Consider the following 24,027-nt stretch of genomic DNA (forward strand, 5'->3'; position numbering starts at 1 on the left):
TCCAGTTTACTTTGGTGAAAAGATTATCTATGAGTTCCTGACTTTTTTATTTACTACAGATAATGAATGAATAAAATACTGGCCTCTAAAGTGTTATCTCTGTTTGGATATTTGTTTAAATGACCAGGAAGGAATTGGGGGAAACATAGTTAGTGACTGTTTTGGTAGGTCACCTTAGTAGCTTGCTTTTTAAACATTTAAGCTATTCCATAAAGGCAAAAAAACAAAACCAAATTGAAGAGAGAATAATATCTTGTGTATTTATTCATTTAAACTAACTTCTCTCCTAAAATGTAGTGATATCTTTCTAGTCCCACACAATCAAGATTAAAATAACTTGACTCCTCTCTACAATTAACAAATGCAAAACAGTATGCAAGTGGAATTGCTATATGAATAAATTATAATATATCTGTTGACATTATTTATGGTAGTTGTATTATCAGAATTATTTTTGATATTCTGAATTACAACAAGTGAGAATATAGGATTAGGTGATGTCTTGGTTTCAATTCTGAAATTTTAAGGGTGTGTTATCTTAGATGTAATAACTTCATGGTTTATGAGAGATGAAGACAATTTATTTGACTTTTTGTCTTGCTTTGTACATTCCTAGATATTACCATAATATTAAATCTGAAGATTATTATGAATATAAAAATAAATTTTTAGCTGAATTTATAATTTTCTTATATATAAGTAGAAATTATTACTTTGGAAATGCCTTTTACTGTATAAAGTAGGATCATTGTTATCATTGCTCTATCTGTGTGACCATAAATATAAATAAACAATACAGTTTGGTCTGAACAGATTTCAAATGTGTTTGGCATTGTTAATAATGCTCATTTACAGTTTGATAATTGCATCAGTTTATGTGGAGAAATCTATACATCTATTTGTTTTAGTTAGAGTGATACTACCTACTGTGACAAATAGATGCAAAATGTATAGAGGCTCAAATGCTACAAGTTTATTTCTTGTGCTTATAGCAGTATGAAAGGGAAAACAAGTTGGTTGAATAGCTGTCCTCCATGCAGTCGTTCAGGATCCAGGATGTCATGGGCTCTGCCATCTTCATCACATTATTAACAGGGTCATTCTGGAGGTCATCTCCATTTCAGCCAGATGAATGAGTACATATGAAAAGTTTTTATAGGTTAGTTATAGAAGTAGCAAACATTAATTTATTCATATTCCATTAATTGAAACTCAGTCACATGCCCACAACTAACAGCAAAGGAGGCTGGAAAATGTAATTGAGTGTGACCAGGAAAAAAAAAGGAGAGCATGTAATTTAGGAAACAGATTTTCCTACATTCCACCTTTCTGGTCATGATATAGCCATGCACATCCTTTTTCCTGCCTCCCCAGTAGGGAGATCCTAAAGTTCCCCACTTACTGAATCCCACACAAAGTCAAGGATCTCAAGCCAATGCACAGTCTGTGGTTCCTTGAGGTTTACAGACTATGAAATTTACCTACTGTTTCCCAGCCTCACCAGGCCTCTAATAAATAACAGCAAAGCAAAGGATAACTGCTTCATAGCTCCAGTAATCACTCCCATTTAGAAAGGGAAGAATGGGAAACACACAGGGGTCATTGATCCATGCTGTGCAGGATACCGCTGAGAAGGCCCATTATACTGACAGTAGAGTTTCTTGCTTAGACCCTAGTTATGGTCTTTTTTAGAGAAATTCCTTTGTCATGGCTCTGCCTTCTGGATGGTTCTCCTTCCTGGTCACATATGAAGTGAGTGTTACAAATCCACAAAATTTGCCTTCTTTGGGAACAGCACTCTGCTGGTTTAAGTTTAGAGGCCCAAGGATTGGTTTTCATTCACAGAATTTTTTAAACAAAATTTCTGGTTTCCCTGTAAATATAGTTCCCTCATATTTTAGTAAGCTTCTTATCATTTCTAGTTAGTTCCATGTGCCAGTAATCATACTGCGATTTCTTTCCTAGACATGGTTCTCAAGTCTGCTTTCTTTATAAACATCAGATCTCCTACGCCTCTCTTTCTATAGTGGCTGCCTCTAGGTGATCTGGAACATTACGTTCAGGTGAGAAAGGAACATCCTTGATCTGCTCTTTGCCCCTCTCTCTCTCTCTTTTTTAACTGAGATTCTTAATGAGCATTTGTTCTTCAAAATCTGTTTAACTTTTTTCAAAAATTTTTAAAAAGTTTTATTGAAGTATAGTTGATTTACAATGCTGCGTTAATTTCTGCTGTACAGCAAAGTGATTCTGTTATACATATATATACATTCTTTTTTTTAAATATTTTTTCCATTATGGTTTATCATAGGATATTGAATATAGTTCTCTGTGCTCTACAGTAGGACCTTGTTGTTTTAGCCATTCTATATATAATAGTTTACATCTGCTAACCCCAACCTCCCACTCCATCCCTCCCCCAACCCCCTCTGAGTCTGTTTCTGTTTCAGATAGGTTCATTTGTGTCATATTCTAGATTCAACATGTAAATGCTATCATATGGTATTTGTCTTTCTCTTTCTGACTTCCCTTAGTGTGATTATCTCTAGTTGCATCCATGTTGCTGCAAATGGTATTATTCCATTCTTTTTTTATGGGTGGGTAATGTTCCACTTTGTGTGTGTGTATAGATAGATAGATAGATAGATAGATAGATAGATAGATAGATATCTCATCATCTTCTTTATCCATTCATCTATCGATGGACATTTAGGTTGTTAACATGTCTTGACTATTGTGAATATATTGTGAATAGTGTTGCTATGAACATAGGGGTGCATGTATCTTTTTGAATTATAGTTTCGTCTGGGTATATGCCAGGTAGTGGGATTGCTGGATCATATGGTAATTCTATTTTTAGTTTTCTGAGGAAGCTCCATACTGTTTTGCAAAGTGGCTGTACCAGCTTACACTCCCACCAACATATAGGAGGTTTCCTTTTTCTCCACATCCTCTCCAGCATCTGTTACTTGTAGACTTTTTAATGATGGCCATTCTGACTGGTGTGAGGTGGTACCTCACTGTATTTTTTTTAATTTTATTTTTTATTGAAAGTGGGCATAGAGGGAGCCTACCTCAACATAAAAAAGGCCATATATGACAAACCCACAGCAAACATTATTCTCAGTGGTGGAAACTGAAGGCATTTCCTCTAAAATCAGGAACAAGGCAAGGGTGCCCACTCTCGCTACTATTATTCAACAAAGATTTGGAAGTCCTAGCCATGGTGATCAGAGAAGAAAAAGAAATAAAAAGAATCCAAATTGGCAAAGAAGAAGTAAAAGTGTCACTGTTTGCAGATGACATGATACTATATGTAGAAAATCCTAAAGATGCTACCAGAAAACTACAAGAGCTAATCAATGAATTTAGTAAAGTTGCAGGATACAAAATTAATACACAGAAATCTCTTGCATTCCCATACACTAACAATGAAAGATCAGAAAGAGAAATTAAGGAAACAATCCCATTCTCTACTGCAACAAAAATAATAAAATATCTAGGAATAAACCTACCTAAGGAGGCAAAAGACCTGTACGCAGAAAACTATAAGATACTGATGAAAGAAATCAAAGACGACACAAACAGATGGAGAGATATGCCATGTTCTTGGACTGGAAAAAATCAATATTGTGAAAATGACTATACTACCCAAAGCAATCTATAGATTCAATGCTTCTCTTTAACTTTTATTTACTGCTATTTGGCATTTAGATGTTGGCTTTTCCAATCTTGTTCCCAAATTACTGGGCTCTCTATTCCCTCATCGTTTTGCTTGTGAACTGGCCAGTTCTTGCCTGACTTCATCTTTATCTTGTAGCTCCTTCCTTGAAGCATTGAGGAACACTTCCAGGCACCCTCTGGGGAACACTTAGGTCTGTAATAGACCCCACCAACATACATGATTCAATCACAGTAGAATTTCATTTCTTTTTCTGTAGAGTACAATGATAGTTTGAACTAAAATATTGCCTGCCATGTCAGTAAACAAAGGACGTTGCAGCCATCAAGCCATCACATTACAGCCACTGGATGGTGAGCCCTGAGGAAACTCAGGATGGAGACAAACAGGCTGCCCACTGCCAAGCCCATCTAGCAGTCAGCCACTGTAGCCACCTGTGATAGTGCAACAGAGGAAACTCAGGATGAGAAAACACACGATACTGGCCCCAGATAGCTGAAGTGCATATCAAAGTTCAGTGAGCCCAGACTCTTGCATCTTCCCATACATAGAAAAGAGCTAAATTCCCTAAACTGAGCTATCTGGTCTTCTTTAATTAATAGTAATCTTTTGATGTTCCAACTACCTGGTCTTTGTTGCAGAAGCTCCTGTATATCCTGGCTTCCCCCCTTGCCTCTTTGAACAGTCTCTCAGAGTTATTTGAGATGCTTCCTCCCAGGCTTGAAGTCCTAAGAATGTTTGCTGAATAAAACATAGCTCTCAACTTTTAGGTTGTGCAGTTTTTTCAGTCGACAATAGTAAATAAGTTACAGAATACCCTCCTCCATCCCAGGCAGATCAAGATTCTGTGTTCTTACAAAGATACCCTTATGGTTTCTCTGGGGATTATTCCCATTCTAGCCAATTGGAAGGGGAAAAAGAGCACAGGATTCAACAAGGGAGATTTTTAGTGTTCAGGTCTGGAAGTGGCACACATCACTTCCATTCATATTCTGTTGACAAGAATTCAATTAAATGTTTGATTTCAGGCTAGGAAAAATAGTGCCAGGAAGAAAAGGACAATATGGATTTTGGTTAGTAAGTTGCAGTCTCCGCTACAATACCTAAATTCAGTAAAAAAAAATAGGATTTGAAAGATATTTTGTGGATTAAAACAAACAGTGCATATAATGTAGTGTACGGGGGGGAAGAAATTTTCTTCTACCCTTCTAGGTTCATCTGGCTGGTCTAAGAATTAAGTTGACATGAGACAAATTAACAGGAGAAAATCAAACAGAACTTTAATAACATGTATACATGGGAGAGACCCAGGAAAACAGACTCATCAAAATGGCTGAAACCCTCACCTTAAATACCCTGATCTCCAGCTCTGTAACAGTGTGCTTTCATTGAGCATTAATAGTATTTGATAAAATGAATGTTACCAAGAATGAATAATTAGGAAATTTAATTGTATTTAATTGTATTTATTTGCACCAACAATTGTATCCTTGATAATTTATTTGAAAGAATTTTATATTCTTTTTTATTTTTTTACATCTTTATTGGAGTATAATTGTTTTACAGTGGTGTGTTAGTTTCTGCTTTCTAAAAAAGTGAATCAGCTATACATATACATATATCCCCATATCTCCTCCCTCTTGCATCTCCCTCCCACCCTCCCTATCCCACCCCTCTAGGTGGTCACAAAGCACCGAGCTGATCTCCCTGTGCAATGTGGCGGCTTCCCACTAGCTATCTATTTTACATTTGGTAGTATATATATGTCCATGCCACTCTCTCACTTTGTCCCAGCTTACCCTTCCCCCACCCTGTGTCCTCAAGTACATTCTCTATGTCTGCGTCTTTATTCCTGTCATACGCTTAGGTTCTTCAGAACTATTTTATTTTATTTTTTTTTAGATTCCATATATATGTGCTAGCATATGGTATTTGTTTTTCTCTTTCTGACTTACTTCACTCTGTATGACAGACTCTAGGTCCATCCACCTCACTACAAATAACTCAATTTCATTTCTTTTTATGGCTGAGTACTATTACATTGTGTATATATATGTATGTATGTATATATATATATATATATATATATATATATATATGCCGTATCTTCTTTATATATTCATCTGTTGATGGACACTTAGGTTGCTTCCATATCCTGGCTATTGTAAATAGAGCTGCAATGAACATTATGATACATAACTCTTTTTGAATTATGGTTTTCTCAGGGTATGTGCCCAGTAGGGGGATTGCTGGGTCATATGGTAGCTCTATCTTTAGTTTTTTAAGGAGCCTCCATACTGTTCTCCATAGTGGCTGTATCAATTTACATTCCCACCAACAGTGCAAGAGGGTTCCCTTTTCTCCACACCCTCTCCAGCATTTGTTGTTGGTTGATTTTTGGATGATGGCCATTCTGACTGGTGTGAGGTGATACCACATTGTAGTTTTGATTTGCATTTCTCTAATGATTAGTGATGTTGAGCATCCTTTCATGTGTTTCTTGGCAATTGTATATCTTCTTTGGAGAAATGTCTGTTTAGGTCTTCCACCCATTTTTGAATTGGGTTGTTTGTTTATTTGATATTGAGCTGCATGAGCTGCTTGTAAATTTTAGAGATTAATCCTTTGTCAGTTGCTTCATTTGAAAAAAAATTCTCCCATTCTGAGGGTTGTCTTTTCATTTTGTTTATGGTTTTCTTTGCTATGCAAAAGGCTTTAAGTTTCAATAGGTCCCATTTGTTTATTTTTGTTTTTATGTCCATTTCTCTAGGAGGTGGGTCAAAAAGGATCTTGCAGTGATTTATGTCATAGAGTGTTCTGCCTATGTTTTCCTCTAAGGGTTTTATAGTGTCTGACCTTACATTTAGGTCTTTAATCCATTTTGAGTTTATTTTTGTGTATGGTGTTAGGGAATGTTCTAATTTCATTGTTTTACATGTAGCTGTCCGGTTTTCCCAGCAACTTATTGAAGAGGCTGTCTTTTCTCCATCGTATATCCTTGCCTCCTTTGTCATAGATTAGTTGACCATAGGTGCATGGGTTAATCTCTGGGCTTTCTATCCTGTTCTATTGATCTATATTTCTGTTTTTCTGCCAGTACCATACTGTCTTGATTACTGTAGCTTTGTAGTATAGTCTGACATCAGGGACCCTGATTCCTCCAGCTCTGTATTTCTTTCTCAAGATTGCTTTGGCTCTTCAGGGTCTTCAGTGTTTCCATACAAATTGTGAAATTTTTTGTTCTAGTTCTTTGAAAAATGTCATTGGTAGTTTGATAAAGATTGCATTGAATCTGTAGTTTGCTTTGGGTAGTATAGTCATTTTCACAATGTTGATTCCTCCAATCAAAAAACATGGTATATCTCTCCATCTGTTTGTATCATCTTTAATTTCTTTCATCAGTGTCTTATAATTTCTGCATACAGGTCTTTTGTCTCCTTAGATGGGTTTATTCCTAGGTAATTTATTCTTTTTGTTGCAATGGTAAATGGGAGTGTTTTCTTAATTTCTCTTTCAGATTTTTCATCATTAGTGTATAGGAAAGCAAGAGATTTCTGTGCATTAATTTTGTATCCTGCTACTTTACCAAATTCATTGATTAGCTCTAGTAGTTTTCTGGGAGCGTCTTTAGGATCTCTATGCATAGTATCATGTTATCTGCAAACAGTGACAGCTTTACTTCTTCTTTTTCTGATTTGGATTCCTTTTATTTCTTTTTCTTGTCTGATTGCTGTGGCTAAAACTTCCAAAACTATGTTGAATAATAGTGGTGAGAGTGGACAACCTTTTCTTGTTCCGGATCTTAGAGGAAATGGTTTCAGTTTTTCACCATTGAGAATGATGTTGGCTGTTGGTTTGTCATATATGGCCTTTATTATGTTGAGGTAGGTTCCCTCTATGCCTACTTTCTGGAGGGTTTTTATCATAAATGGGTGTTGAATTTTGTCAAAAGTTTTTTCTGCATCTATTGAGATGATCATATGGTTTTTTTCCTTCAATTTGTTAATATGGTTTATCACATTGCTTGATTTGTGTGTATTGAAGAATCCTTGCATTCCTGGGATAAACCCCACTTGATCATGGTGTATGAGCCTTTTAATGTGCCGTTGGATTCTGTTTGCTAGTATTTTGTTGAGGATCCTTGCATCTATGTTCATCAGTGATATTGGCCTGTAGTTTTCTTTCTTTGTGACATCTTTGTCTGGCTTTGGTATCAGGGTGATGGTGGCCTCATAGAATGAGTTTGGGAGTGTTCCTCCCTCTGCTATATTTTGGAAGATTTTGAGAAGGATAGGTGTTAGCTCTTCTCTAAATGTTTGATAGAATTCGCCTGTGAAGCCATCTGGTCCTCGGCTTTTGTTTGTTGAAAGATTTTTAATCACAGTCTCAATTTCATTGCTTGTGATTGGTCTGTTTATATTTTCTATTTCTTCCTGGTACAGTCTCAGAACGTTGTACTTTTCTGAGAATTTGTCCATTTCTTCCAGGTTGTCCATTTTATTGGTATATAGTTGCTTGTAGTAATCTCTCATGATCCTTTTTATTTCTGCAGTGTCAGTTGTTACTTCTCCTTTTTCATTTCTAATTCTATTGATTTGAGTCTTCTCCCTTTTTTTCTTGATGAGTCTGGCTAATGGTTTATCAATTTTGTTTATCTTCCCAAAAAAGCAGCTTTTAGTTTTACTGAGCTTTGCTATGGTTTCCTTTATTTCTTTTTCTTTTATTTCTGATATGATCTTCATTATTTCTTCCTTTCTGCGAACTTTGGAATTATTTTATTCTTCTTTCTCTAATTGCTTTAGGTGTAAGGTTAGGTTGTTTATTTGAGATGTTTCTTGTTTTTTGAGGTAAGATTGTATTGCTATAAACATCCCTGTTAAAATTGCTTTTGCTGCATCCCATAGATTTTGGGTCGTCATGTTTTCATTGTCATTTGTTTCTAGGTGTTTTTTGATTTCCTCTTTGATTTCTTCAGTGATCTCTTGGTTATTGAGTGGTGTATTGTTTAGCCTCCATGTGTTTGTATTTTTTACAGATTTTTTTTTGTAATTGCTATCTAGTCTCACAGTGTTGTGGTCGGAAAAGATACTTGATACAATTTCAATTTTGTTAAATTTACCAAGGCTTGATTTGTGACCAAAGATATGATCTATCCTGGAGAATGTTCCATGAGCACTTGAGAAGAAATTGTATTCTGTTGTTTTTGGTTGGGATGTCCTATAAATATCAATTAAGTCCATCTTGTTTAATGTATCATTTAAAGCTTGTGTTTCCTTATTTATTTTCATTTTGGATGATCTATCCATTGGTGAAAGTGGGGTGTTAAAGTCCCCTCTATGATTGTGCTACTGTCGATTTCCCCTTTTATGGCTGTTAGCATTTGCCTTATGTATTGAGGTGCTCCTATATTGGGTGCATAAATATTTACAATTGTTATGTCTTCTTCTTGGATTGATCCCTTGATCATTATGTAGTGTCCTTCTTTGTATCTTGTAATAGTGTTTGTTTTAAAGTCTATTTTGTCTGATATGAGAATTGCTACTCCAGCTTTCTTTTGATTTTCATTTGCATGGAATATCTTTTTCCATCCCCTCACTTTCAGTCTGTATGTGTCCCTAGCTCTGAAGTGGGTCGCTTGTAGACAGCATATATATGGGTATTTTTTTTTGTATCCTTTCAGCCAGTCTATGTCTTTTGATTGGAGCATTTAATCCATTTACTTTTAAGGTAATTATCGATATGTATGTTCACATTACCATTTTCTTAATTGTTTTGCGTTGGTTATTGTAGGTCTTTTCCTTCTCTTCTATTTCCTGCGTAGAGTAGCTCCTTTAGCATTTGTTGTAAACTTGGTTTGGTGATGCTGAATTCTCTTAGTTTTTGCTCTTCTGTAAATATTTTAATTTCCCCCTCAAATCTGAATGAGATCCTTTCTGGATAGAGTAATCTTTGTTGTAGGTTTTTCCCTTTCATCACTTTAGATATGTCCTGCTATGCCCTTCTGCTTTGCAGAGTTTCTGCTGAAAGATCAGCTGTTAACCTTATGGGGACTCCCTTGTATGTTATTTGTTGTTTTTCCTTGCTGGTTTTAATATGTTGTCTTTGTATTTAATTTTTGATAGTTTGATTAATATGTGTCTTGGCCTGTTTCTCCTTTGATTTATCCTGTATGGGACTCTCTGTGCGAAGTGGACCTGATTGACTATTTCCTTTCCCATATTAGCAAAGTTTTCAACTATAATCTTTTCAAATATTTTCTCGGTCCCTTTCTTTTTCTCTTCTTCTTCTGGGACCCCTATATTTCGAATGTTGGTGTGTTTAATGTTGTCCCAGCGTTCTCTGAGATTGTCCTCAGTTCTTTTCATTCTTTTTTCTTTATTCTGCTCTGCTGTAGTTATTTCCACTATTTTATCTTCCAGGTCACTTATCCGTTCTTCTGCCTCAGTTATTCAGCTATTGATTCCTTCTAGAGAATTTTTAATTTCATTTATTGTGTTGTCCATCATTGTTTCTTTGCTCTTTAGTTCTTCTAGGTCCTTGTTAAACGTTTTTTGCATTTTCTCCATTCTATTTCCAAGATTTTGGATCATCTTTACTATCACTACTCTGAATTCTTTTTCATGTAGACTGCCTGTTTCCTCTTCATTTGTTTGGTCTGGTGGGTTTTTACCTTGCTCCTTCATCTGCTGTGTTTTTCTCTTTCTTCTCATTTTGCTTCACTTACTGTGTTTGGGGTCTCCTTTACTGAGGTGCACGTTCGTAGTTTCCATTGTTTTTGGTGTCTGCCCGCAGTGGCTAAGGTTGGTTCAGTGGGTTGTGTAAGCTTCCTGGTGGAGGGAACTGGTGCCTGTGTTTGGTGGATGAGGCTGGATCTTTTCTTTCTGGTGGGCAGGACCACGTCCAGTGGTGTGTTAAGAGGTGTCTGTGACCTTATTATGATTTTACTCAGCCTCTCTGCTAATGGGTGTGATTTTGTTCCTGTCTTGTTAATTGTTTGGCATAGTGTGTCTAGCTTGCTGTTCGTTGAGTGGAGCTGGTTCTTAGCATTGAGATGGAGATCTCAGGAAAAGCTTTTGCCATTTGATTTTATGTGGAGCTGGGAGGTCTCCAGTGGACCAATGTCCTGAACTCGGCACTCCCACCTCAGAGACACAGGCCTGACACACAGCCAGAACACCAAGACTTTGTCAGCCACACAGCTCAGAAGAAAAGGGAGAAAAAAAGAAAGAAAACTGAATAAAATAAAATAGATTTTTAAAATTATTAAAAATAAAAATAAAACGTAATAAAAAGAAAGAAAGAAGAGAACAACCAAACCAAGAAACAAATCCACCAATGATAACAAGCACTAAACATTATACAAAAACCAAACAAAACAATCAAAAAAATCCAGACAGGCAGAACCCTAGGACACTGGTAAAAGCAAAGCTATACAGATAAAATCGCACAAAGAAGCATACAAATACACACTGACAAAAAGAGAAAAAGGAAAATATATATATATATATATCTATATAAAAAAAAAATAGGAAACGAGCAACCAAATCAATAAATAAATCTACCAATGATAATAAACTCTAAATACTAAACTAAGATAAACATAAAATACTAAACTAAGATAAACATAAAACTAGAAACAAATTAGATGCAGAAATCAAACCCCAAGTCTACAGTTGCTCCCAAAGTTTACCGCCTCAATTTTGGGATGATTCATTCTCTATTCAGGTCTTCCAGAGATGCAGGGTACATCAAGTTGATTGTGGAGTTTTAATCAGCTGCTCCTGAGGCTGCTGGGAGAAATTTCCCTTTCTCTTCTTTGTTTGCACAGCTCCTGGCATTCAGCTTTGGATTTGGCCCGCCTCTGTGTGTAGGTTGCCTGAGGGCGTCTGTTCTTCCCTTAGACAGGACTGGGTTAAAGTAGCACCTTATTCAGGGGCTCTGGCTCATTCAGGCTGGGGGGAGGGAGGGGTATGTAATGCGGGGCAGAGGCCAGTGTGACATTGCAACAGCCTGAGGCACACTGTGTGTTCTCCCGGGGAAGTTGTCCCTGGATCATGGGACCCTGGCAGTGGCGGGCTGCACAGGCTCCCAGGGGTGGAGGGGTGGATAGTGACCTCTGCTTGCACACAGACTTCTTGGTGGCTGTAGCAGCAGCCTTAGCATCTCATGCCCATCTCTGGTGTCTGTGCTGGCCACAGCTTGTGCCCATCCCTGGATCTCATTTAGGCTGTGCTCTGATTCCCTTCTCCTTGCTCACTCCAAAACATTGGTCTCTTGCTCTTAGGCAGTTCCAGACTTTTTCCTGGACTCCCTCCTGGCTAGCTGTGGTGCATTAGCCCCCTTCAGGCTGTGTTCACGCAACCAACCCCAGTCCTCTCCCTGAGATCTGACCTCTGAAGCCGGAGCCTCAGCTCCCAGCCCCTGCCCGCCCCAGCGGGTGAGCAGACAAGCCTCTTGGGCTGGTGCATGCTGGTCGGCACCGATCCTCTGTGCGGGAATCTCTCTGCTTTGTCCTCTGCACCCGTGTTGCTGTGCTCTCCTCCATGGCTCCGAAGCTTCCCCCCTCTGCCACCTGCAGTCTCCGCCCATGAAGGGCCTTCCTAGTGTGTGGAAACCTTTCCTGCTTCACCTCCTTCCCACTGGTGCAGGTCCTGTCCCTGTTCTTTTGTCTCTGTTTTTTCTTTTGCCCTACTCAGGTACGTGGGGAGTTTCTTGCCTTTTGGGAAGTCTGAGGTCTTCTGCCAGCATTCAGTAGGTGTTCTGTAAGAGTTGTTCCACATGTAGATGTATTTCTGATGTATTTGTGGGGAGGAAGGTGATCTCCACGTCTTACTCCTCTGCCATCTTGAAGGTCTCTCGAATTTTATATTCTTTACCAGTATCTAATGGGAATAAGTCAAATGCATTTTTACCTGTTGCTTTAAAAATGCATTTTGTGAAATGAATTATTCCTGAAGTTTGTAGATAGTTCTTTTGAGTTTTTAGGACTTCATCATAATTATTTTCTTTCTTTGCAGCAGGCATTTTGGAGATCAAAGATGGGGAGAAAAGATGCCTCCACTATAAAACTTCCTGTTGATCAGTACAGAAAGCAAATTGGTAAGCAATGAATTCCCTTTGATACATTCTTGTGAATTAAGATGAAGAAAAAGAGCAATTATGTGTGATATTAAGAAAATAACTTTTCTCTAATACATATGATGCACAGAATATGAATAACAAAGGACTGCACAGAATTTTAAAGGAACAAAAATCAGTTCAGCCCTGTTTACCTATGAAGAAATACCTTTTTTGTACTTATGATTTTTCAAAGCTCTTATAGATTTAATTAATTTGGTAAAGCAAAAATACTTTTATTGTTATTCTTAAGGCAAGGTGCTTGTGTATAATCAGTATTTTTAATGTTAACATCTGTTTAATTATTTATTTTTATCCTTATAAAATCTTTCAATTCTTTTGACTCTTAGTGAAAATAATGTGATAACCTCAAAATTCTCCATTAAAATTTTAACTTTGTAAAATGGTGGACTAGAGAGAAGTCCAGTCAGCAGCAAAGGAAGATAACAGGAAGCTTCTCTGTTTTAGACTATGCTCTATGTGCAGGATTTCCTACTCAATCTTTTCAAGGATGCATGGAGTATTTACAAAAAATTACCTCCATACTACGTCACAAACCAAGTCCCCTCAATTTTAAAGAATCAATATCCTGCAACCACAACTTTGAACAAAGTGTAGTAAATTAGAAATCAGTTGGAAGCCAAAAAGTTAACCTCCCCTTCCCCACCCGCTACCCTCTCTTCTTACATGTTCCTTCCTGTTGCCACCTGTTCCCATTCTTTTGGAAATTAAAATAATAATAATAATAATAATAATAAAACCTCTTCTAAATAACTGACAGATAAACAAAGAAGTTACAATACAAGTCAGAAAATAAGTAAAAGTAATTGATAACAATAGAGTATATACCTGTTTTATAAATATGATGCATAAGGTACACTCCAGAAGGGAAAAGATGTTTCTGCAAAACAAAGGAGATGAAAACAAAGTGAAAAATATTTAAAATATGTAACCAATTAAAAATTTACATGTAGAAAAATAAAGCCCTACTGTAAAGAAAATAATCTGGAAATCCAATAGTAAAATGGGCAAAAAATATGAGCAGGCAATTCATAAAAGAGGAAATCAAAATACACAAAACCAAACAACTATTACAATAAAAAATGCAATCAAAAAAATCTTATGAAAGTTTTAACTCACCTAACTGATGGATAATGCAAATTAAAATACAGTATTTCTGGCTATATTATTTCTTAGGAGAAGGTTTATGATATTTGATTTCTTTTGTATATATCTTCCTTCACTTATAGGATGCAGCATGAGTAAATAGTTTGGGTTGTTATATTATTTATGTGTTTAAACAGAAGGACTTACTTACCAGATTGAAGTGTGATCAAATGGAATGTGCTAAACCACATAAATAAAGAATAACCATATTGGGGATCAATCCACATCCAACTCTTAAATAAACAATTCTTAGAATTTTGATGAGTGTATATATCCATGTAACCACATATGCCAATCAAAATATAGAACATTTCCATCTTCTCAGATAGTTCTAGTCAGTCCTTACGCACACCCCCCATATGCAACCACTGTTCTGATTTCTATCATCACTAATGACAGAAAAATAAAATAAAGCATCAGCTAAGATTTTTATTGAAATTGAATTGTATCTAATGATCAATTTTTGAGAATAGACATACTAAAAAGCTAAAGTATTCTGTTCTATAAACATTGCATATCTTTCCTTTGATTTAGTTATATTCATACGTATAAGAGCCAAGAAAGAATAAGACAGAGAAAGTAATATAATTGTAAAGTCTCAGCCCTCTTCTTATACTAAATTGTTCTGAGGATTCTGTGTTATGCATTATGTTCCCATATAGAGTTCTCTTTCCTGTTTCACTTCCTCTTGAAAATATAAGCAGGCACAAGATCTACCCTTCTCACAGGATGCTTGTGAGATCCATAAAAAGTGTTAGAGCAGTTTATAAACTAGAGTGTTGCATGGACATGAGTTATCCTGGGTATACTTTGCAAATACAGTAATCATGATCAAACAAAATATACTAAAATTAAAATAGTGAGGGTATACTTTTGTTTACTCTTTTTAAGGATAATGCACTGCAGTGTTTAGATTTTCATGTATATACTATAGCGCATTATAGTAATATTATGTAAGTAATAATAATAATATGTAAGATTTTGTAAAGAGAGAAAAAATGAAATAGAAAAGATATTAATTAGTTAATTAATTAGGATATTAACTAATTCGAGAATTTTCTCAAGGAAAGATTTTTTTTTCTCACTTAATGTGTCAGAGTTAGAAAGTACCAGAAGCCTCAACTCATACTAATGATGATAGATGGTCTATCACCGACACGGTCTTCCTTACATGGAGTTCTATGTAGACGTTTTCCCAGATACGATCCAAAATGTGAGGAGGGAATAAAGCAACTAGAATTATTTTAAGAAGATATTTCAGTATTGGTGGTAAAAAACGAAGTACAAATAGCAAATAAACTGAGTATCACAGTGTTTTTTTTTTTAGTATTCAAGCTGTTAGTAAGCTAATTTAGATTGCTAATAAAGTTTCACAATGAATAGAGGCGTTGTATGTGTGCAGTGCTCACTTGTTACTAAATCTCATTTATTTATGTAATTTTTGTATGGTCAGTCAGTAACTGTACTTGGCAAAACCAGTGCCATTTTTGAATGATGATTTCAATATCACTGTTTAATATTTGTCTTCCACTAAAAGTTTTGCCTTTTTAATTATGTAATAAATGACAGTGATTAATGGCTTTCACAAAAAGCCTTTCTTACAATAGTCTTTGCTCAGGTAAGAATCAAATGAGCTGACACTGTGACTGGAAACACCTCGTACATAGAGAATTTTCACATTAAATGGACACTATGTTAATTACTGTATCGTGATATTGAAATGTGTAGTGAACTGAGATGGAATACCCTTCTCACTTTCAAGGCAGTAAACTAAGAAAAACTGAATATTCTGAAATATTGTTGACTGCAAGGGGAAATAAATTGGTTTGGGCCTTACATTTCTTCAGAAATAATGTTTTAAAAATATATAGTGTGAGACTGGCTAATATTACATGTATTATTCTAGAGATAAATTATTTCAAAATTGGAAAAGAATAGAATTTTTAAAACTTCTAACATAAGATATTTTGTAAATAGATATTATTAAATATATGAGGCCAAATAATACATGTGCTAGGTAAATCATATAAAAATTATAACTAATTTACTTATAAATTCCTATTTTCTTATATAACAGAAGTATTATAGGCATCTTGTGCCACGCATATCTTATTTCATCCTCATAGTAGTCCTATAGGAGCTATTGTTAGCTTCATTTTTTACAGATCAGGAAAATACAGCACAGATGGGTTAAAGAACTTTCTCAAGGTGCTACATTTGGTAAGAGGTAGAGCCAGGACTCCGTTCCAAGAAACTGACCACAGAATCCCTTCACTATACTGCTTCCCTGGGGCCAAAGACTATATTAGGTACTGGCAGATGCAAAAATAATTAAGTCATAAGATCTGAGTTCATGGAATTGGCGGTATAATAGCACTATGGCTGTTATGACTGTCTGAGGAAACTCTGGTCATAATTTAGAAATACAAAGTCCAAAATAAATTCTGGTATTTCTTAATTCTCTCTATATTTTTAAAACTCCTGATGTTATTACTGTAGTTTATTCAGTAAAAATTCATATATAATGGTATACGTATTTACTATTTCCTCTATTCCTAATTCTGTTTTATGTCCCAGACTTTCTATCTAAAATAGTGCCGGTAGACATCATTTTTTAGAATTTCCTAGAATATATGCCTGCTTGTGGCAAATTCTCAGTTTCTTTTTTTAAAAAATGATATTGATATACCATTATTTCTGAAATATGTTATCTCTGGCTATAGAATTTGCATTTAGAAGGTTTTGTTTTTATTTCATTGTGTGTTCTTTCAATATATGAAAATATCACTCCTTTGCATTTTGTCTATTATTTTTACTCCTAGGAACTCAATCGAAATGTTACTTCTTTAAGAATAATCTTTTTTTTTTAAACCTCCTTTTAAGATTTTCTGTGTCTTTGGATTTCTGCAGTTTCACTAAGATGAGTCTAAGTATAGGTTTGATTTCATTTATTCTATTTGGGGTTTACTGGGCTTCCTGTTGTTGTAGATTCATTTTTTTAAATATGTTCTTGAAAATTCTTATCCATTTTTTCCTGAAAATATTACCCCAGTTTCATTCTTTTTCTCTCATTTTTGGCAAATACCAGATATTCTATTGCTGTACAATAGAAAGGTGCATTTTCAGCTTTACTAAATGCTGGTAAATTACTGTCTAAAGTGGATGCACTCATTATTTTACAGTCACAGAAATGATGTAAAATGTCGTCTATTTCTCCATATCTCTTTCTTACTTTTTAGACTTAAAATTTTTGCCAATCTCATACACATAAAACTGTATTCATTCTTATTTTAGTTTTCATTTTATTACTTACTAAGATTAATCATCTAATATATTTATTGATCTTTTGATTTCTCTCTTTTGCAAATCTATTGGTGCTATTTTTCTTTTTCTTTTTTTTGTGAGTAGACTTTTAACTACTATTCTTTTCTTTCATTCTTTTTTTTTCATCTGTTAATAGATCTATATTTTCTTGAACCAATTTGTGTAACATCCTGGGATGAAGCTGAATGAAATCTACTGAGTTGGTTTTCTCTCAATGCATTGTTTCATTTCTTTATTTATACTGATAATAATTCTCTGTTACTTTATTCCATTATCCAATTTGCTTCTTGCTTTGGAAATACCTTACTTGTTTAGTTACTATAGCTTTTATACTTTTATACGTTTTTTTTATAGTCTTTAAAGTGGTAGGACAAATCATCACCCTTATGTGTTGTTTTTAAAACTTGTCTCAACTACTCTTTGTCCTCTATCCACTCATGTGAATTTTAAAATTAACTTTGAATAGTCATGAAAAAGGCCACTGGTAGTCAAATTTGAATTCCATGGGATTTGTAGATTACTTTGCAGAGAACTTATGTCTTTATATGTGAAAATTCATATCAATTTTATCTTTTGAAATGATCCTATGGCTGATAAATTCAATAATTTTTTTATTATTTTCTTCATAAAGTTATTGAGTATTTTTGAGCTAAACAGAAGTGATACATAATTTATTTGCTATTATTGTGTAATTTTTTTGCTAATATAAAATTATATTTTGTAATTGGCTCTTGCTGCTATATAAACATGGTAATGAGTTTTAATTATTAACCTTGTACTAAGCAACCTGACTGCATTTTATTAGTAGTAATAATAATTTGTAATTTCTTTTGATTTTCTATATAGATGATTTTCTAATAGGCATAATTAATTTTTTTTTAACCTTTGTATTTTATCTTTCATATCTTGTTATGTTGTGCTTTTCAAGTAGTGGATATAAATTACTGACTTTTAAGAAAACACTTCAGTCGTTTTGCCATTATGTATAATACAGCTCTAGGGTTTTGGTACATACTTTTTGTTGGACTAAGGAAATTCCCCTTTGTTCTTAGTTTGCTAAGAGTTTGTTTTTCTTTTTTAAAATAATAAAGTATGTTGAATTTTATTGAATTTTTTTCTGTATCTGTTGGAAGGATATTTTTGTTATTTTGGCAAATTGTATTTATAGATTTTCAAATGTTAAACTATCCTTGCATTACTGATATATATCCTACTTTGTCTTGATATTTTTTAATACACAGCTGAATTTAGTTTACTAATAATTTAAGATTTTTTTAACATCCTTCTTCATGCATGAAATTGGCACATAACTTTCCATTCTCTTGCCATCTTTGTTCAGTTTTAGTTTCAGAGTCATATAAGATTTCTATAATGAATTGGAGAAATATTTTTTTTATATGCACCAGGATAGGTTATATAAATTTGGAAATATGACTTTCTGGAATGTTTATAAAACTCCCTAGCAAAACCCCTGTCTGAAGCTTTTTAGGTGAGTAGACTTTTAACTACCTTTTTTTTCCATCAGTTAATAGATCTATATTTTCTTCAGCCAATTTGGGTAACATATTCAGTGATAAAGTTGAATGGAAAATATCAAATATATTCATAAACAGTTATGCATAAAATTTTCTTAATATTTTAAAATTATAACTGTAATTTCTATTTTTAATTGATGTTATTTAATTTAACTCTATCTCTTTTTTCATCATCACTTGAGATTTGTTTAAATTTTTTAGACACTTTAAAGAATTAGCTTTTGTTACTAGATTTTATTATTTCCTTTTCCATAATTCTACTGTTGTCTCTGATTTCCTTCATTGTAATTCTTTAACTTGTCTCTTTCTTTTATAATTATTTGAGTTGAGTTCTTCACTATTTGCTTTTCAAACATTTTTTTACTAATGTATTCATTTAATGGATCAGTTTTCTTCACTACATTATTGGCTCTATTATATTATTTTAGAGCTTTCTTGAGTTATATACAGTTATCCCTCAGTATCTGCCAGGGATTGGTTCCAGGACCCTCTACAGGTACCAAAATCCATGGATGCTCAAGTCCCATAGTTGACCTTTGTATTAATGGCTCTGCACCTATGGATTCAACCAACCTTGAATTGTGTGGTACTGTCTGTATTTACTGGAAAAAAATCTTTCTAAAAGTGGACCTACATGGTTTAAACCCATGTTGTTCAAGGGTCAACTGTGTATATATATATATGCATTTCAAATTGATTTGCAACCTTATTGTTTTCTGTTCAGAAAATGTTTTTAGAATAATGTTAGTTTTTGATATTAAGCTCTTCTCTATTGCTTACTATATATATGGTCAATTTTGTTAACATTCTCTCTGTGCTTGCAAAGGATAGGTATCCTCTAATATTGGGATGCAGTACTGCTTATATTAATTGTGGTGTTCAAATCTATTTTGTACTTAATATGAATGTATGAGCTGTCATTCTGTGAGAAAGAATAATTAAAATATTCTCACTAATTCCATGAAGCTGTCAATTCTTGTAATTCTGTCATTTTTTACTTTGTATATTTTGAGGTTATGTTTTTGTTGCATAGCATTTCTAAATTGGTATATATTTCTGATAATTATTCCCCCTTTTCTATTAAATGTTGGTCTTTATAAAGTGCTATTAATTTTTTTTCAGAGAATCTTTTTGTCTTAAATTAATGTTGGTAAAGACCTTTCTTTTGTTTAGTATTCTGATTGACATTTTTGTTCCTACCCTTTTACTTTCATCTAGACTTTAATGTTATATTTTATGATTTTGATACAGCCTAAGAATCTTTGTTTTGGGGCAAGCAAATTTAATCATATATTATTTACTGTGAATAAAAAATCTAAATATATTTCCACAATTTTATTTTGTATTTTTTATCTCTGGTGGTTTTTCCTTGCTAATCTCTACCCTAACCTTCTTTCCAAAAAAAATTGGATTGTCTTTTTTTTTTCTTTCTTTCAAATTTTAAAGTTTTACTTTCTATTTCTTTCTCTATTTTCTTTTTTTGTTTGTTTGTTTGTTTAATTTTTTCATCCTTCAAATGTTATCTGGTATATTTGACTTAGTGAAAGCTAAAGTGTATCAATATGTTTATTTATCCTAAACAATATAAAGATTTTTAACTCTTTATATCTGATTACTTTTTCCTGTTGTTCATGTTGTTGTATGTATTACTTTCTCTCTTGTTTTTAACGGGATAATAGTTATTATTTTTAACTTTTTTTTTTTTAACTTTTTAACCACCAATAATTACTTAGATCTAACTTTATGTTTGCTCTCGTTACTAACCACTACCTCTTATATTTTACATCTTCCTCCTGGTGAAGTTTCCTTGCTCCTTTTGCCTGAATGCAAATATCTATTAGGGAAAAATTCCTCTGTCTCTGCTTAAAAGACAATATTGTTACATTGTACTCACACTTGAATTATTGTTTCAGGTGTTTCTGATGAGAACTCATCCATTAGTCTAATTGTCATTTCTTTTTGGTGTATTTTTTTCCTGTCATTAAGAATTTTTTAACATATTTTTCAGCTTTAATTTAATGCAAATGTTTATTTTTATTGGTAAAAAGAAAGAAAGGGGGTGGGCTTCAGAATTGATGTGATTCTTCATCCTGGGGATTCTCGTCTTTCTTAAGTTTCAGAAGGACTTCAATCTCTGATTTTTTTTTTTTTTTGGAAAGACTTTCCTCCTCTCTAATCTCTCCTTCTGGAATTCCTATTATGTATAAGTTCAGTCTTCACATTATAGCATCCATATCTCTTAAAATCATTTTTATATTTTATATCACTGTCCTACTCTGGGTTACTTCTCAGATCTACCTTCCCTTTGACTAACATTCACAAATTCTTTCTTTTTCTCTCTCTCATTTATTTCTTACTATGTCTAACTTGCACCCATAGATGTATCATTTCAGTGACCTTTTTTGTCCTGGGTAAAAGGTCTATTTCATCATTTAAAAAAAATCATTCTGTTTTTATTCTGTTCCTTAATTTTTTCCTCTTTAATTATTTTAAATACCAAGTTTATATATTCTTTCAGGTTTTTTTAAATTATTTCTTCTTCTTATGGTACCAACTTTCCCATTTGTTGTATTGGCTTATTTATTCTATGTCATGCTATTTTCTTCTTTTTCTTTCTTTTTTTTTGATCTCTTTGTGCTTTATGGTTCTGAGTTTGTGTGTATGTATTCAGCTTCAACAGAGGTTTGTTTTTGTTTCTGTTTTCTCCCTCTGTGAGAGTCCCAGCAGTCTGAATTATGAAATATTCTTATGGAACAGTGTTCAATTTTTTATTGACAATGGGGATTTTATAGATTTTGAACTATTATTTTGGACTTATTTCTTGGCCTAGGATTCCCACAATTTGGACTTCATACCTTGTTTTGGGTCTAACAGTATTAAGATTTGTATTTCTCACAGGAGACACATCTATCTTCCACACCCAGAACTTAGAGGAAGCAGAAAGATTCCTTGCTATTTCTCCAAACAAGCACAGAATTACTTTTTGTATGTTTTGGTCAGTCCTTTGAGAACCTCAACTTTATCCATATATCTCACAGTGGCACTATACAGGTCTGGGCCTTTAAAATCTAATGTGCAAGCCTCTTGACGTCTAATACAGGCACTAATATGACCACCCCGACTTCTGCACCCAGGACCACCAGGACATCAGCTGGAACTAGCTGTCTTGCTTTGAGTTTTTTCCTTGTTTCTGGCATTTGAACATTTTCTCTATTTCCTTTATTTTATTATAAATATATGTATGTATGTGTGTATGTAAATATGTGTACATCTAATATTAAGAGCTTTATAGAATGTTTGTTTGTTTGTTTGTTTGTTTCCTACTGTTTCTATGTACTTATATCAGAGAAGGGTCCATCTCAGCCCACTCTACCATGTTTTCAGAACTGGAAATCCTCTTAACATTTAACTTTGCTGATTGCACACACTGCTTCCTTTCTACCTTGTTTAAGTATTTATATTTTTATTTGTATCTACTAGGATTTAAACATTTTTGCAGGCAGAAGCTCTATCTAATTTTTGCATCCTTAATGATCATCCCTAATGATAGAAGGTACTTAATACAATGCAAAAGTCCCTAATTCTTAGGTAATTAAAATTCTATATGCCCTTTGTTTAACCTACTCTGTTTATATTATTTATTGTTTTGTAATTCCTCTTGAAATAATAAGCAGTATCTTTAACTAACTTGAAAACTCATTGATATATGCTGTTATTTAATTTTTCTGGAATTTGTTTTTTATCTTCTGTGTGATACTTTTTTGTTCTTTTCCTTTAATTTTATCTCTGTATCCCCAAGGGCACTTTACACATAGCAGCTACTTAAAAAAATATTTGTTGATTTTTTTTTGAGGGGGGGAGTGGTGGTTAAATACAAACTAAAGATTGAGATACTTTATAATACCTCTTACTTAACTACATTTCCGTCTGTTGGGGAGGAATAAACTTTCCTCTATCCATCTAGGTTCTTCTGGCTGGTCTAAGAATTAAATTGATATGAGACAGATTAATAGGAGAAAAATCAAACAAAAGTTTAAATAACATGTATACATAGGAAAGACCTAGCAAAAACTGATTAACTCACCAAAATGACTGAAACCCTCACCTTAAATACCATCTTTAGCTAAAAATAAAGGAGGACTTGGGGGTAGTAGTTTGGAATTTTAAAAGAGAGGAAGGTAATTCACATGCAGATGGAAAGCAAACTTTTGGTAAACAAATGTTTGCTGGGCCCTGCAGAGATAATGAAACACAGAGTTCACTCTGATCTGTAGGCACTGCAGAGTTTCACCCACCACACCCAGGCCCTATTCTTGCAGATATCTCTGGTGATAGCTCTATTCTTAGAACAAGCTCTCTACCTAAATTTTTTAAACAGGAGAAGGTCAAAGTTTCTTCCTGAGTCTTTTTGGGCCTTGATTGTTTTAAGCTCAAAATAATCTGCATGCCAAAGAGACATTTTGGGGTGGCAAATTTTGCTCCCCTACATGTATAAGTTGCTCTCCATATATTAAATTGTTGCTTGGTTAGCATTTTTAAAGTATTTTTCTGGGAAGTTAATTTATATCTCATAAGCAACTTGTTGCATTATCTTTGTAGCAACCCAAAGTAAAGTACTTGTTTCTTAGTACTTAATGACTTAATGTGCTGTTAAATGGTGATGATTAATGTTAAGTTGATTAACGTATGATTAATGTTAAGTTGTTCTGTGCAAGCATTGAAAAATTATCATTGTTTGAGTTGCCTCTATAACGTAATTTTAAAAGTTTGTGTGACATTTTTGTTTCTGAGGATTAATTTACCAGCTTCCTCTCTATAGCCTAGATACCCCTCAATAATTTTAAGGAAAATACTTTTTTCAAATTTACTTTTATAGATACCTCCTTTTTCTAAGTAAATATGTGGCATCATTTTGTATGACTAGCTAAGTATAAAAGTGTACAATGCTGATGAGAATCCATTAGATCTGTATTTTTTATTGTGTTTCTGGTTTTGTAATAATTTTCTTTTTATCAACTTGATTGATTAAAATTTTAATTATATTTTGCCTGTGACCATGCAATTTGTGATTTTATTCATTTTGCAGCTATCAAAATGCAGACTTTTTGTTTACTGGCATAGCTACTGGAGCTTGCTATAGAGTTCCATAAGAAAGACTATTGACCCTTGCTTTTGCAAAGAGTTTTCTATAGTTATTTGTAGTTT

At 33.9% G+C, this 24,027-nt stretch overlaps 1 protein-coding gene across 4 annotated transcripts in view; it reads left to right on the forward strand.

Moving 5' to 3' along the window:
- Window positions 1-24,027, forward strand: part of TRIQK (triple QxxK/R motif containing) — a 98,565-nt gene that overhangs the window by 47,307 nt on the left and 27,231 nt on the right. For 3 of the 4 annotated variants that reach the window (XM_007164910.2, XM_007164912.2, XM_057532348.1), the window contains one exon: window positions 12,697-12,778. In XM_007164910.2, the coding sequence (XP_007164972.1) occupies window positions 12,718-12,778 (61 nt within the window). In that variant the 5' untranslated portion in view covers window positions 12,697-12,717. The remainder of the gene's footprint in view (window positions 1-12,696; window positions 12,779-24,027) is intronic. The other variant, XM_057532349.1, reaches the window with a different exon arrangement.

This window comes from Balaenoptera acutorostrata, chromosome 17 (genome assembly GCF_949987535.1).
Source record: "Balaenoptera acutorostrata chromosome 17, mBalAcu1.1, whole genome shotgun sequence".
Lineage (NCBI taxonomy): Eukaryota > Metazoa > Chordata > Mammalia > Artiodactyla > Balaenopteridae > Balaenoptera > Balaenoptera acutorostrata.